Here is a 15,536-nt window from a genome sequence, read left to right as displayed (position 1 = left end):
TGCTATATTTTGTATTATAATTTATGTTTAAGGCCGATATAAGTATATTGAAGGTTTATATAAGTGCATTTGTATGTTTAAGGCTTGTATAAGTAACACGCATTGGTTTGTACTGAAAAAAAAAACATTTAATAAAATGGAGAGAATATGTACAGTACTGTAGAGAGAGAGAGAGATTTATGTATTAGAAACTGGCCAAAAGAAACGATCTAATGACAATTGCACAGTTTTCTTCTTTTTTTCATCATAAATGATGCGGTAGCACTGTATGGCATCATTCAATTGATTTGCAAACTTTGTGCAACGTTCAATATTTGGGTCCTGCTGCTCGATCTTTCTGTTTAGAAATGGTACTGACGGTCGAACGATTCAATGCCCGTGAAACGCTCACCACTCTCACGCGCATCAAGCTTCGTTATTATTGCCACTCGTTTCAAATGAAATGGCTTGCCTCTTCCTTGCAACTCCCTCAATAGAAGCCTTTAGCTTTTTACCAACCATATTCAATATTGGATGCATGAGATATTTAATGATACAAATGAAAAAGGTTCTTTGCACACTGGAGATACATTCACGCACTTCCGCATTGCAACGAAGAAGAAGGTAGATGCTGGGTGAGCTGAGCTCTCACAGCGCCAGGCGTCGGTATTAGCGGCGGAAAGAAGTACTACTCCGAAAAAGGCGAAATACAAAATAGGACTTGCGAACATTTTTGGACTTAAACGCAATTTGCAGACATGTTCGTATGTACCGTTGTTCGTAAGTTGAATGTTCGTAAGTAGGGGAGCGTCTGTATATCAAAATTTGTCTCGAATCTCAAGATAAATATTTGCTCAAAATTTTACTCGTATCTCAAATTGCTTGTATGTCGGGGCACTTGTATGTCGAGGTACCACTGTAGTCTTAAAAGTAGACGTGCCTTGAGTGCAGGGCCCTCTCTGAGACCCGGAAGCCTCGTTCTCTCTACCCCTCTCTTTCTTACTCGCTCTCTCTACCCCACTCTTTTTTGCTCTCTCTCTCTACCTCTCTTTCTTTCTCACTCTCTCTACCTCTCTTTCTTTCTCACTCTCTCTACCTCTCTTTCTTTCTCACTCTCTCTACCTCTCTTTCTTGGTCGCTCTCTCTACCCCTCTCTTTTGCTCTCTCTCTCTCTACCCCTCTCTTTCTTGCTCGCTCTCTCTACCCCTCTCTTTCTACCCCTCTCTTTCTTGCTCGCTCTCTCTACCCCTCTCTTTCTTGCTCATTCTCTCTACCCCTCTTTCTTGCTCATTCTCTCTACCCCTCTTTCTTGCTCGCTCTCTCTACCCCTCTTTTTCCTGGTCGCTCGCTCTACCTCTGTCTTTCTTGCTCACTCTCTACCTCTTTTTCTTGCTCACTCTCCCTACCCTTCTCTTTCTTGCTCGCTATCGCTACCTCTCTTTTTTGCTCTCTCTCTCTACCTCTTTTTTGCTCTCTCTCTCTACCTATTTCTTGCTCGCTCTCGCTACCCTTCTTTTTTACTCGCTCTCTCTACCCCTCTTTTTTGGTCGCTCTCTCTACCCCTCTTTTTTTGCTCGCTCTCTACCTCTCTTTCTTTCCCGCTCTCTACCCCTCTTTTTTGCTCTCTCTCTACCCCTCTTTCTTGCTCCCTCTCTACCCCTCTTTCTTGCTCCCTCTCTCTAAGTCTCGTACTTGCTCTCTCTCTACCCCTCTTTCTTGCTCGTTCTCTCTACCCCTTTTTCTTGCTCGTTCTCTCTACACCTCTTTCTTGCTCGTTCTCTCTACCCCTCTTTCTTGCTCGTTCTCTCTACCCCTTCCTTGCTCGTTCTCTCTACCCCTCTTCCTTGCTCGTTCTCTCTACCCCTCTTTCTAGCTCTCTCTCTACCCCTCTTTCTTGCTCGCTCTTTCTACCCCTCTCTTTCTTGCTCGCTCTCTCTACCTCTCTCTTACTTGCTCTCTCTTTCTCTGCCTCTCTCTACCTCTTTTTTGCTCGCTCTCTCTCTCTACCGCTTTTTTGCTCTCTCTCTACCTCTCTTTCTTGCTTGCTCTCTCTACCTCTCTTTCTTGCTTGCTCTCTCTACCTCTCTTTCTTGCTCTCTCTCTCTATCCCTCTCTTTCTTGCTCGTTCTCTCTACCCCTCTGTATTGCTTGCTCTTTCTACCCCTCTCTTTCTTGCTGTCTCTCTCTACCCCTGTTTCTTGCTCGCTCTCTCTACCTCTCTTACTTGCTCTCTTTCCACCTCTCTCTTTCTTGCTCGCTCTCTCTAACCTTCTTTCTTGCTTGCTCTCTCTACCTCTTTCTTACTCGCTCTCTCTACCACTCTTTTTTGCTCTCTCTCTCTACCTCTCTTTCCTGCTCGCTCTCTCTACCTCTCTTTCTTGCTCTCTCTCTACCTCTTTCTTGCTCGCTTGCTCTACCTCTCTTTCTTGCTCTCTCTCTACCTCTTTCTTGCTCGCTTGCTCTACCTCTCTTTCTTGCTCACTCTCTCTACCCCTCTTTTTCTTACTCGCTCTCTCTACCCCTCTCTTTCTTGCTCGTTCTCTCTACCCCTCTTTCTTTCTCGCTCTCTACCCCTCTCTTTTTTATAATAAATACAATAAGATACCCACCCCAATAATAAACACACAACTTCAAATTATGTTAGGCACTCTGAGCTCAGGAAACAACTCATTGCTGAACAAGCGGTGGGACAAGCATCAGGAACTCAACGCCACAGACTCATGACGTGCGTTTGGCTGGCCACAAATTCAGGGTGTACCCTGCCTCGTGCCAGAAGTCACCTGGGATAAGCTCCAGCATCCCCAGCAACTCTAGTGAGGATAAAGCGGTTCGGAAAATGAATTTAAAAAAAGTGTATTGTAGTGTCGCTTGTGTGTTGCGACGTGATGCATTCGCAGGGGTAAAGGTTGATGGGTAATGCACCTATGACTGTAAATAGGTGAGACTAAAATGTGTAGATGTGTACGGTGAGAGGAAGGTGATCATATCTTGCCTGCTAAGTCCGGAGAGGGTACTCAAGAGCATCACTTTTAAACGCTGCTATATCAAAGAATATTTACACTTGCATTCACTGGATATTTTGTTAGATGGACAGCTTTTAGCATCTTGGAACAATAATTTGCATACCAGAGTGGTTCGTCACCTGAAAATTTCGGATTTAGATGCATTGGTACCACTGTGGTCATGTGTAATAAATCCATATAAAAAATAATTTTCACTTTGTATATACAATTTCTGAATGAATCAACTATTAAATTATCAGCTATGCGCAGGTATCGCTCTTGCTTTCATTTGACATTTATATTAGTGGATATACAAAACCTGGACATAATGCTTATTCTACAAGTGAAACCTGCTTACCGTTTGTGACGAAGCAATTTTGACATACTTGTAAACGACCAGCCACACCCTTCTGAGTCACAAACAAATGGCCTCTCACCTGTAAGGGGAGAAAGTAAAATTACAAAGTGATATTTGCATTCAAAAAGATACCATATTGAGCTTGTCAGTAGCACGCAATGGCTTGTACACATTTCCTTTTTAAAATAAATAAATAAAATCAGATTCAATTGCTTTTCGGCGTCGGCCAATACCAGGTATCAATATGAAACCTCTGCATTTCGTTTTTCTGCACCAAATCACGCTTAACTGCTTGCTCAATCTCATTTCATTAACCGAACTAAAGTAAAAGTGATGTTTTTATATGGAATTAGATCATTGTACAGTAAAACCTCGACATACGAGTGCCCCAACATAAGGGCAATTTGAGATACGAGTAAAATTTCAACCAAATATTTATCTTGAGATACGAGACAAATTTTGATATACGAGCATACAGCGGACACAAGAGCCTGCTCATAAGAACATAATGGGCACCGTCTTTCTCCCCGCAACTCCCTCTTGTAATATCTCTACGAGCACTGGGCAGAGCGTTGCATTTTTTCAGTGTTTTCCCTCCCCGTTCGTCAGTGCAGAATGGCGGAGCTTGCTCGGTAATACGAGAGGAGTATACTACTTCTCGTTGGCAAGTGGTCGTGCGTTATCCTATTGTGAGGACATTTGTGTGCATCATTTTCGGAATATTTCGAAGGTAAGACAAAAGCAAACAACCCTCGATAGGTTGCAACTGAAAGTCAGGGTGGAGGCGGGGCAAATAGAGACAACCCAGGAGAAGGTATAAAGATGTAAAACAAAATTAGAATTAACTTTAGTGTAAGGTCAGATTAAATTTATTTTTGAGTGTGGCTGTATCGTAATCCAAGTTAATTTAAATTTGTTTATGTTATGTTACAAGCGTGTTGCCGTGCAAAAAGTCTCTCTCGCTCTCTCTCTGTCCCTCCCTCTCTAGCCCCTCCGCGAAATCCATCTAATTTTAGTACTATTAAACATCAAATCCACAATTTGTTACTCTGTTAATAGATGGCGAATTAGAACAAATAAAAATGTTTTTCCAATCCAATATCCAGTTTTGGGTGTTTTTTCAGAGGGTTGGAACGAATTAATTTGTTTTCAGTTGATTTCTATGGTGGGAAACGTTCATTTGAGATACGAGTAAATCGACATATGAGCTCAGTCCCGGAACGCATTAAGCTCATATCTCGAGATACCACTGTATATTATACAATATCCATCTGAAAATTAAACACAATCTTCACAGTTAAAAGGTGACACTTCAAACATGAGAACCCGCTGGTTTACAGCATTTGTAATTACGGGAAGTTACATAAATAACCAGTATCAACATTTCTAAGTGGCATCACAGTAAAGTATGCAATAAGAAAGTTGAGGCTGTTTCTTTGAGCAGAGGAGACCCAATAATTAAGGACAGCTCTTGACCTGCTGGCGTCCACCAGAGGTAAAAAGGGCAACAGGGTATGAGTTACCAGGCTCATGGAAAGACCCACCAGGGGGAAAGCAAACACTTACTTGACAAGGCATCAAAGAGGCTGATGGGGGTTGCAACTCTTCCCATATGGGTAGAGAACCAGAAACATATTGAACTGCTAAACAATCAGAGAATGACAACTCGCTTGTTTCTGATGTGTGTAATAATGATTGCAAGGCAGTCTTGGTAAATCTACCACATGTAAGGAAAAGAATGTTGTAGTGATTGACCAAGCGTGCTTTATTTGATTCTATCTTGGGCAATACTCCTCTCATCTCATTTTCTGAACCGCTTTATCCTCATTAGGGTCGCGGGAGGTGCTGGAGCCAATCCCAGCTGACTCCGGGCCAGAGGCGGGGGACACCCTGAATCGGTGGCCAGCCGATCGCCGGGCACAAGGACACGGACAACCATGCACACGCACACCCATACCTAAGGGCAATTTAGAGTGTCCAATCAGCCTACCATGCATGGTTTTGGAATGTGGGAGGAAACCAGAGTACCCAGAGGAAACCCATGCAGGCCCGGGGAGAACATGAAAACCCCACACAGGTGCGTGTGCCCTCGATTGGTCGCCATCTTTTGATCGTCGGTCTTTTGGTTGCTGGTCTTTGGCCGCGGTCTTTTGGTTGCCCGACCGCGACAAGGGGCGACCAAAAGACCGGCGACAAAACAAGGTAAAACAACACGGTCTACGCATCAATTCATCCATCAGGGTCTTAGCAAGTTCTTCAACAAAAAACAATAAAAGTCTGGGAAATTTGGAGCTTTTCTTTAGCCTAATAATTACTAGGGCATTAAGTATGATAAATAGTAATTCGCAGTTTGTATTTAGGGAATTTGAGCAACAATTTAAATGGTAATTATCACTAACCTTCCGGGCGACCAAAAGACCGGCGACCAAAAGACCGGCGACCAAAAGATCAGCGACCAAAAGACCGGCGACCAATCGACCGTGTACCCACAGGTGGACGGGACCTGGATTTGAACCCAAGACCGCAGAGCTGTGAGGCCAACCCGCTAACCACCCGTGCCACCAGGCCGCCCGCGTTTAGGCACATCATGTAAAAACGATTCATACATCAACTCTGCTTTCAGATTTAAGAAACAAAAGATTGAGTTTACACAGAAGAAATTCAATCACTCGTCTATTAGGATCCATCCGACAGCCGTTTCTGACCACCATAAAAAAATTCAACTCTCTACGATGCACGGTTTGGACAAACGTAGCGAGAAAATCCTAACATACCCACACCCACACATCCATCCATAAATCACGGTTTATGAGGATTATAGAAAAGGTACACAAGTTAAATAGAAGCTAAAGCAGTGAAACAGCTACAAAACGTCAAACTCCTCATCTTTCGTATCTGATATAAAGAGCTCGGCGTTCAACATGCTATGCTCCATCCATCTCACCGTCAGTCAGAGTTGTGTATTCCGTAACTTGATTCCAGCTTTGGCAAAAGCATGAACAACAGTGCTGGCCGACACTTGAGCCCAGTCATCCACAATCCATTTTAACTCGCGACATGCATCACTCCCAAGCCTTTGATTATCCTCACTGTTATGTCGGCATCGACAATGCATTCCAAATTGTCACGCAACTCGTGCGACGCTGCCTGCCCATCTGCTTTGTTGGCCATCCAGCATTCATCACTCCCAGGCCGTTCGCAAAGCTGTTAAATTGTGTTCAATCCATGGCTTCAGTCCATTTCCCAAGCGTTCACGCCCGCATTCTGTTGTCATTCACGTCATGCATTTCCTTTGTATAGCTCTAATGTGCTGTTACAGACGCTCCCCTACTTACGAACGAGTTAGATTCCGAGCGATTGTTCATAAGTTGAATTTGTTTGTAAGTTGATTCAGTGCTATATTTTGTATTATAATTTATGTTTAAGGCCTATATAAGTATATTGAAGGTTTATATAAGTGCATTTGTATGTTTAAGGCTTGTATAAGTAACACGCATTGGTTTGTACTGAAAAAAAACATTTAATAAAATGGAGAGAATATGTACAGTACTGTATATATATATAGAGAGAGAGAGAGAGAGAGAGATTTATGTATTAGAAACTGGCCGAAAGAAGCGATCTAACGACGATTGCAGTTTTCTTCTTTTTTTCATCATAAATGATGCGGTAGCACTGTATGGCATCATTCAATTGATTTGCAAACTTTGTGCAACGTTCAATATTTGGGTCCTGCTGCTCGATCTTTCTGTTTATAAATGGTACTGACGGTCGAACGATTCAAGTTGTATGCCCGTGAAACGCTCACCACTCTCAAACACATTAAGCTTCGTTATTATCGCCACTCGTTTCAAATGAAATGGCTTGCCTCTTCCTTGCAACTCCCTCAATAGAAGCCTTTCGGTTTTTACCAACCATATTCAATAATGGATGCACGAGATATTTAATGATACAAATGAAAAAGGTTCTTTGCACACTGGAGATATGTTCACGCACTTCCGCATTGCAACGAAGAAGGTAGATGCTGGGTGAGCTGAGCCCTCACAGCGCCAGGCGTATTAGCGGCGGAAAGAAGCACTACTCGGAAAAAAATACAAAATCGAACTTACGAACATTTTTCGACATAAACGCAATTTGCAGACATGTTCGTATGTACCGTTGTTCGTAAGTCGTATGTTCATAAGTAGGGGAGCGTCTCTTTGAGTATCGAGTGTTTTAGAGGGTTAAAAGTGCTGTGAGCACACTGAAGTCAAATTCCTTGCCACTCACCTGGGATGTTTTGAATGGATTTACCGTAATCCTTGGAATGCACGGGGAGGGTATTTTTAGGGTGAACGTCCTCTGGGTTGATCCCAATAAGTAGCATGCCGGCAAGAAATAAAACCAGTCACTCAAGCAGTCAGGGCCAAACAAAAATTGAATTTTGTGCACAAACAAGGCACACCGACTGATTGGGCGCATCGCCCATTTTAGAGAATTTTTTTTAACTTTTAAGTGCACCCTATAGGTGTGAAAATACAGTACATGTTATTAATTTTGTGACATTAATAAATAATTTTATGATCATTTTCTCTGATTTTTGTGTTTCTTACATCTTTCTTGCAAAATTGGGACATGTTGACCAATTTTAAAGGGTTTAGTTGGTAGTTGTGCCAGGATCGTGGAACGAATTAGAGATTATACATATAAAGTACTGCTCTACATACAATATTTTCAAGTTATGAAAAAAGTTCTGGAACCAATTAATTTCTTAAGTAGAGGTATGACTGAACATACATGCATGCGCGCACACACGCGCACACACGTGCGCACACACACACACAAACACACACACACATTGTGCCCTGCGATTGGCTGGCCGCCTCTGGCCCGGAGTCAGCTGGGATAGGCACCAGCACCCCCCACAATCCACCGTTATGCACCGCCAGATTGCCGGCCGACACGGCCAGCATGCGCCACCGGACAGCCAGCCGAGAAATTAAACTTCCACTTTGCTCCTCCGCGCCGTCCGGGGAGATAAATTTTTGGATAGGTGCAATAACGTAAGCCCACTGCCCGGACATAAATTGAATCTCAACTTCCACGTTGCTCCGCCTCAACGTCCCGCCATCCTCGAAGGTCAAAGTGCTCTGTTTCCACCTGCCGTAAAGTCACCCGGGGCTCGCATTTATAAAAACAAAAAATCCCCCTTCGCTGGTGCTCTCTGCTGTCCAATTCGCCGAGCAAGTTTTATTTTCAAATAAGAGCCGCAGCATAAGGTTGCACGGGGCTCACATTTCTGATAAAAATCCCAGCCGCTCAGAAAGCTATTTTCGGATAAAAATGACGGCCACCGCCCGCTGCCCTCAATTTTTTTCCTCAGTTGAGTGGCTTTGACCTTCTTCTGTCTTCCGCCATTTTCCTCGCCACAACTTTCCATGTACTTTGACTTCCACTGGCGAGTTTCAGCGTGTATTTTCACATTTTTATGGACTTTTTTCTCCAGAAAAAAATCTGTGATGTAGTGAAGCCGCACAAGTTGAAGCCGCGAAGTAAAGAAGGATCACAGCAGCAGCCATTCTGATAATACCAGGAACAGAGATGAGGAAAACACTCAAAAATTAAGATTTAAAAAAAAGCCTTCTATCTTGAGTAACTGCCAATGAGCATGCATGAATGTAAGCAATGTAACCGTGAATAAAAATGAAATTACCAGTGTGACTTCGCAAATGGATCTTGAGGCGGCAGGCTTTATCATACATCTTGCCACATCCTGGGTAAGTACAGGCAAAGTGTCCAGTTTCTCTGAAGTGAGTGCGATTGTGTGAGTATAGGGCACTGAAGGTGATGAATGTTTTCTCACATCCTAATAAAGAAAGAAAAGTTAATGTTGCTACAAACAGACAGTGCACACGTTCCCAGTCTTAAAGTCTATTAAGACAGAACATTTATTTCCATGAGCGAGGTTGTGTAGAGTGGCCATCTACAAATTTGGCATATTATAATTGGGAATTGATTAAACCGTGTCTTGCTAGCACTTCACACATAAAACCAAGAGTGGGCCGGGAAAATTTTAGGATGGTGACCTCAGATTTAGCAAAAATAAATGTATACAGTGGTACCTTGAGATACGAGCCTAATGCCTTCCGGGACTGAGCTCGTATTTCGATTTACTCGTAACTCAAATGAATGTTTCCCATAGGAATGACCTAAAAACAAATTAATTCGTTCCAACCCTCTGAAAAAACACCCAAAACAGGATATTGGACTGGAAAAACATTTTTATTTGTTCTAATTTGCCATCTATTAACAAAGTAACAAATAACTAGCGATTTAATAGTACTAAAATGTGTTTAATAGTACAGACGCTCCCCTACTTACGAACAAGTTACGTTCCGAGCGATTGTTCATAAGTTGAATTTGTTCGTAAGTTGATTCAGTGCTATATTTTGTATTATAATTTATGTTTAAGGCCTATATAAGTATACTGAAGGTTTATATAAGTGCATTTGTTTAAGGCTTGTATAAGTAACCAGCATTGGTTTGTACTGAAAAAAACATTTTATAAAATGGAGAGAATACATACAGTACTGTATACATACATTAGAGAGAGAGAGAGAGATTTACTAGAAACTGGCCAAAAGAAGCTATCTAATAACGATAGCAGTTTTCTTCTTTTTTTCATCATAAATGATGCGGTAGCACTGTATGGGATAATTCAATTGATTTGCAAACTTTGTGCAACGTTCAATATTTGGGTCCTGCTGCTTGATCTATATGTTTATAAATGGTACTGACGGTCGAACGATTCAAGTTGTATTCCCGTGCAACGCTCACCACTTTCTCACGCGCATCAAGCTTCTTTATTATTGCCACTCGTTTCAAATGAAATGGCTTGCCTCTTCCTTGCACCTCCCTCACTAGAAGCCTTTCACTTTTCACCAACCATATTGAATAATGGATGCACGAGATATTTAATGATAAAAATGAAAAAGGTTATTTGCGCACTGGAGATACGTTCACGCACTTCCGCACTGCAACGAACTGGGCAGAGGAAGGTGGATGCTGGGTGAGCTGAGCTCTCACAGCGCCAGGCGTCGGTATTAGCGGCGGAAAGAAGCACTACTCGGAAAAAGGCGTGCAATACAAAATCGAACTTACGAACATTTTTCGACAAACGCAATTTGCAGACATGTTCGTATGTACCGTTGTTCGTAACTTGAATGTTCGTAAGTAGGGGAGCGTCTGTACTAAAATTAGACAGATTTCGCGGAAGGCAAAATTAAAACCATTTTGAAAGCCTGTAATTCTTTTTTTATGCAAATGTTCTGAAAAGTTTACAGAAATCTAAAAATTATTAACTTGGGTTAAAATGGATTAAGTTCATCCAACCTTTTCTTTAGAAATGGCCCTATGTGAGGTAAATTTACATAGCTTTTTTTAGGCTGAAAAAAATGCTTGACAATGGTGTTTTGATTTGAAGGAAATTTTATAAAAAATAAAGATGGCATACAAAATTTCGGCAGGCTTTATTATTATTTTCATCGTGTAAGGAGGTAGCTGCCATATGACAACAAACACCTAAAATCTTTTTTAAAAGCTATTATTATTTTTAGTAAAATAGTTACTTTCAGAATTGAACAACAAGTAAAGTAATTTATGTAATCATTCACAGAAGTTTGATTTTTAAAATTAGAAACACAAAAAATGTGATATAGTTATCCCAATGATCATCAATATTGACTGTTTTTTATTTTTTTTAAATGTAATATTTTTTGTCATATCGCCCAGGCCTAATTGTAGTGCAGATTATAGATGCGGCTTTTGATATTGATAAAAGGCTTCACCTGGGAATTCACACTTGTGGGGCCTCCTTGGCTCAAAGTGGACTCTCTGGTGAATGCCAAGTCGTGTTGCACTGCGAAACCGCTCGTTGCAAATGTCACAGATGAAGGCATCCTCCTGCTCATGGACTTTTGTATGGGCCTTAAGGTTGTAAACTGTAGTGAAACTACGGCCACAGCCTTCAAAATGACAAGTATGAGGTCGTTGCTTGTTATGTGACTGTAGATGCCGCTTTAGTTTGTAGGATGTGGCAAATGCCCAGCCACAGCCTTCCACAGTGCATTGGTAGGGGCGCGAGTCTTCAGCATGGTTCAAAAGATGAACCTTCAATTTTTGCCGCGTGTCAAATTTACAGGCACACCCCATATCTGGGCAGGTAAAAGAAACTGCTATCACCTTGCTGGCCGGGATAAGTGGTCCACATTTAGAGTCTTTCTTTGTTATTGTAGGCCTAGATGATGAGGTAACCTGAGCCTCTGATATTTCATGCATGACAGCCACCTCTTCCTTGAAAATTGAACAGGAGTTTAGAGGGGTACTTTGCATTGGAACAGATATATTTTGCATCACAGACAGCTCAGAATCACATAGAGACAACTCTGTCGTAGCTTCTTCCTGGTGGCTGGAAACTGTTAATGTACTGATCTTCCCATTTGCTTTAGAGCCACTATCATAATTGAGAAAAACAATATCTTCATGATCCTTCACTCCCAAATGCTCATTTAACCTCACCAAATCATCCTCTTTTTTAACATACTCTTCAGGTGGAGCAGTCAGAGTCAATGTTTCATTATCTATAGTCAGTATTATTGTTTGATTGTTTATCATAATAGCTCCAGAAAATCCTTCATTTGCTTGCAGACCTGAGGAATGACTGTTTGCATCGACATGAGCAGAGTCTAAAATTAACTGTGAGGCCTCCATAGCTTGCACAATGTCCAAATTTGTAGAAATTATTTCGTCGTTCCGTGTCTGAATCGAAAGATCTCGCAAATCATTTCCTTCACTGGTTTTGGTACCCTTCTGGTCACATTCTTTTTCGCCGTACGTGTCCACCAATACAATGTCTTCGACTGTCACGTCATTGTCAACATGTTTAGGTCCCACTTTGGTTGAAACACCATCGACAAAATTATCCGAAATCTCAGTTTTTTTCGAACTTTGAGAATCCGGGCTATTCGGGTGTGCACTGGAAGAGCAAAGATCCTTACTAGCGTTTCCGAGCTCCAACGGCAAACACGTAGTAGCTTTCGAGAGTTCAAGTCCTCGTCTTTTCATTTTCTCCCATATTTGAGACGACGCACTCAGTCGGTGTTTGTTTCCCTCGCCATTTCTATCATCCTGAAATACATTGAAAACTAAATATACTTCTTGAACCTTGTTTTTGCTTCCCTTTGGTGTGTTTCCATCCGCCCCGCTGTCGTTGCGGCCGGCGAGTAGCGGCTGCCTGGACGCTCCGTTCTCACGAGGATGCAGTAAAATTGGTAATGTTAGACGCTGCTGTCGCGTCGGTGCCTCTTCCCCTTCGGGTGTAAATAGCGCCATTTGCATTGTCGAGTTCAGGTTCTCCTCTCCAGTTCTCTGTCCAAAAATGCCCGAGTTCAACGTGCTTACGGTGTCACTGTTCACGTCTTTTTGCTCCATGTCCACGTAACGGTGTGCCAAATTCTGTTCACGATCCAAAAGACAGTTCTTGTCGCTGAGTTGCAGCTGGCTAAAAGGCGAAAACCCCACGTCGCTACCATTTTCCGGCGATGATGTCGTCGGTCTGTCGCTGCTGTTCTCATTTCCAAATCCAGGGCATTCTGTTCCAGTTTCTTGAGAAAGAGAACTATTTCTTTCCCTACTGTCTGGCTCCAAATCATACGGTGTCTTTGTGCGTGAGTCGCCATCTTGTGTGTGAATGTTTTGGGCACCACAGAGCCCCTGCATTTCCATCTTGGTATCCCTGTAGCGCTGACAGAAGAATGGACCCGCCCTAGGGAGATGAAAAGAAACTATTCTGTCACTACGGCTGTACAGTTAGGTAATCTGCACCTGACACGAAGCACAGTTCGACTGTAAACCACTTCCGGTTTGCAAATTGAGGGGCAACGAAGACTCTTCCGAAGAAATGCGACGACCATCAAACATCCTGAAATATTGCACTTCAATTCACTGTATATTAGTAAGCTGTAAAACTACTAGAAAAAAACTTTCTGTGGGAATTGCATGGGGATGCTTTAATGGTCGTCAGTAAATTAACAGTTCTCACACATGTTGAGCGAGATGCGAAGAGTTGGGAGTCGCGGCGTTAGTAAGGGGTTGCCATCTTAAAGCAGTGTACGAACGGCATTGCGGTGAACCACAATCCTTTTGGAAAGACGAAGGCAAGCCAGCCGTCCCTAATTTGAATCCTTGTTTCTATTGTGTGCATTAGGGAAACTGTCCCAAGCGTGGCGGCAAAAGAAGTCCTATTGGCGTTTGTTTTTTTCGACCTCGTACTAACAACGCCACGTGCTCTTTTATTTAATAAAGACACGGAAAACAAAATTGGGATGCCAGGTCAGTTCTCAATACTAAAATAAATAAATTAAATAAAATCAGACTTAGGCTTGTCATCATCATTGACTAGACAAAAGCCTAATTGTCATCATACCCAGCTGCGTATGACGAAATTGAAAGTGCTTCTCCACAAAGTGCGCTTTTCCCAGGCAAGAGCCCAACCAAGTGATAGTTTCAGACTTGCTGGCACTCTGCAGTGATGGATACATCGCATCACCTCCCGAGCGCAACCAAATCCCGGCGACTGCGAAAAGGTTTGCCTCACCGATGCCAACAAAGAATAAAATGGATCACTTACCTCCCACTGTCTGCTTACTTACCTTCAGTCAGCCAGCAGGAGGCAGATCAACGCCCAACGTCCTTCATGTTTCCTCACCCCGAAGTTGTTACACAGAGGGGATTGTGTGTCGTGCTACTGCAAATTCAGAGTCCTGATGGCTGTGGGAAAGAAGCTGTCCTTAAGCCTCTTTGTCCGTGCTTTGTGAGACCGGTAGCGCCTGCCAGAGGGAAGCAGCTGGAACAGGTTGGTGGTCCGGGTCCCCAACAATGTTCCCGGCTCTGCTGAGGTAACGAGGGCTGGCAATATCTTCCAGTGAGGGCAGAGAGCAGCCGACGATCCTCTGGGCAGTGTTAATTACTCTCTGCATGGCCTTTTTGTCTGTTGCCGTGCTTCCAGCGTACCACACTGTGATGCCGTATGCCAGGATGCTCTCCACAGTGGCTTTATAGAAAGTTACCAGAAGCTTAGTCCAAGTTGTTCCTCCTGAGTACCCTCAGGAAATGGAGTCGTTTCTGGGCCTTCTTCACTACTGCCGTGGTGTTTGTGGACCAGGAGAGCTTGTCCGTGACGTAGACCCCCAGGAATTTAAAGGACTGGATACTGTCTACACGAACTCCATTTATGAGGAGTGGGGCCAGATCTGTGCTCTGTTTGCGGAAGTCCAGGATTATTTCTTTGGTTTTTGTGTTGTTCAGTGTGAGGTTGTTCACCGAGCACCACGAAAACAGTTTGTTGACCTCGTCTCTATAGGCCGCCTCATCCCCTTCTGAGATGAGTCCGACCACAGTGGTGTCATCAGCAAATTTGATGATGTAGTTAGACTGGTGGGTTGGTGTACAGTCATAAGTGTACAGGGAGTACAGAAGAGGACTCAGTACACAGCCTTGAGAGGAGCCAGTGCTCAGTGTAATGGAGGAAGAAAGGTGGGAACCAAGTCTAACAGTTTGTGGTCGGTTGGTTAGGAAGTTCTTTATCCAACAGCAGATGGAGGAGGATAGTCCAAGGTGGGAGAGTTTGTCAGTCAGAATGTCCGGTTTCATGGTGTTGAAGGCTGAGCTATAGTCAATGAAATACTCAATACTACATCGTTTATTTGCGAGAAAAAAAGACAGACTCTCGTGTTCTGACTCCAATATTTAAGCCCTCCCGCAGCCCAAAGTGGGCGTTCATTTTTAATATTAGTGGGTGTGTTTCGTTTACCTATTTTGCCCACTGGAGTGTAGTAGTGAGCGGACTATGTGTTTCAAGACAAGTGTCAAGAATATTTGATTATAGGTACGTAGTACTGTGTGAATAATGTCAATAGGGTTATAGGCTCGTGAGTACGGAAGCTTATTGCATTCACCTTTTTTTAATTAAAAAAAAGCCCTGGCCGTTTTGAAATAAATTAATTTTTGGGGTTGCTTATTGAATTTTTTTTCCATCCACGTTTTTCAAATTATTTTTTTCCTGGGGTTGTTTATTGTAATTATTTTTTTTCTTCGTTTGTCAAATTAATTCATTTTTGACGTTTTTTTTCCAAAACTCCGTTTTTCAAATTAATTATTTTTTT

The 15,536-nt window shown here is 42.7% G+C and overlaps 1 protein-coding gene across 7 annotated transcripts in view; it reads right to left on the bottom strand.

Annotated features, from left to right (window-relative positions):
- The window catches only part of LOC144076016 (zinc finger protein ZXDC), a 70,966-nt gene that overhangs the window by 53,264 nt on the left and 2,166 nt on the right, over window positions 1-15,536 (bottom strand). For 3 of the 7 annotated variants that reach the window (XR_013300699.1, XR_013300700.1, XR_013300701.1), the window contains exons 1-3: window positions 11,163-14,284; window positions 9,029-9,181; window positions 3,340-3,418 (exon numbers count right to left, since the gene is read on the bottom strand). Coding sequence is in view for 4 of the 7 variants with exons in the window: in XM_077603543.1 (XP_077459669.1) it covers window positions 3,340-3,418; window positions 9,029-9,181; window positions 11,163-13,098 (2,168 nt within the window). In the remaining 3 variants the exon portion in view is untranslated. Of the gene's footprint in view, window positions 1-3,339; window positions 3,419-9,028; window positions 9,182-11,162; window positions 14,285-15,536 lie in introns of those variants that run through there. The other 4 variants (XM_077603543.1, XM_077603542.1, XM_077603540.1 and 1 more) reach the window with 4 other exon arrangements.

The sequence above is a fragment of the Stigmatopora argus genome, chromosome 6 (genome assembly GCF_051989625.1).
Source record: "Stigmatopora argus isolate UIUO_Sarg chromosome 6, RoL_Sarg_1.0, whole genome shotgun sequence".
NCBI lineage: Eukaryota > Metazoa > Chordata > Actinopteri > Syngnathiformes > Syngnathidae > Stigmatopora > Stigmatopora argus.
The sequence above is the reverse complement of the archived record's forward strand: the minus strand, read 5'-3'. Positions and strand labels throughout refer to the sequence as shown.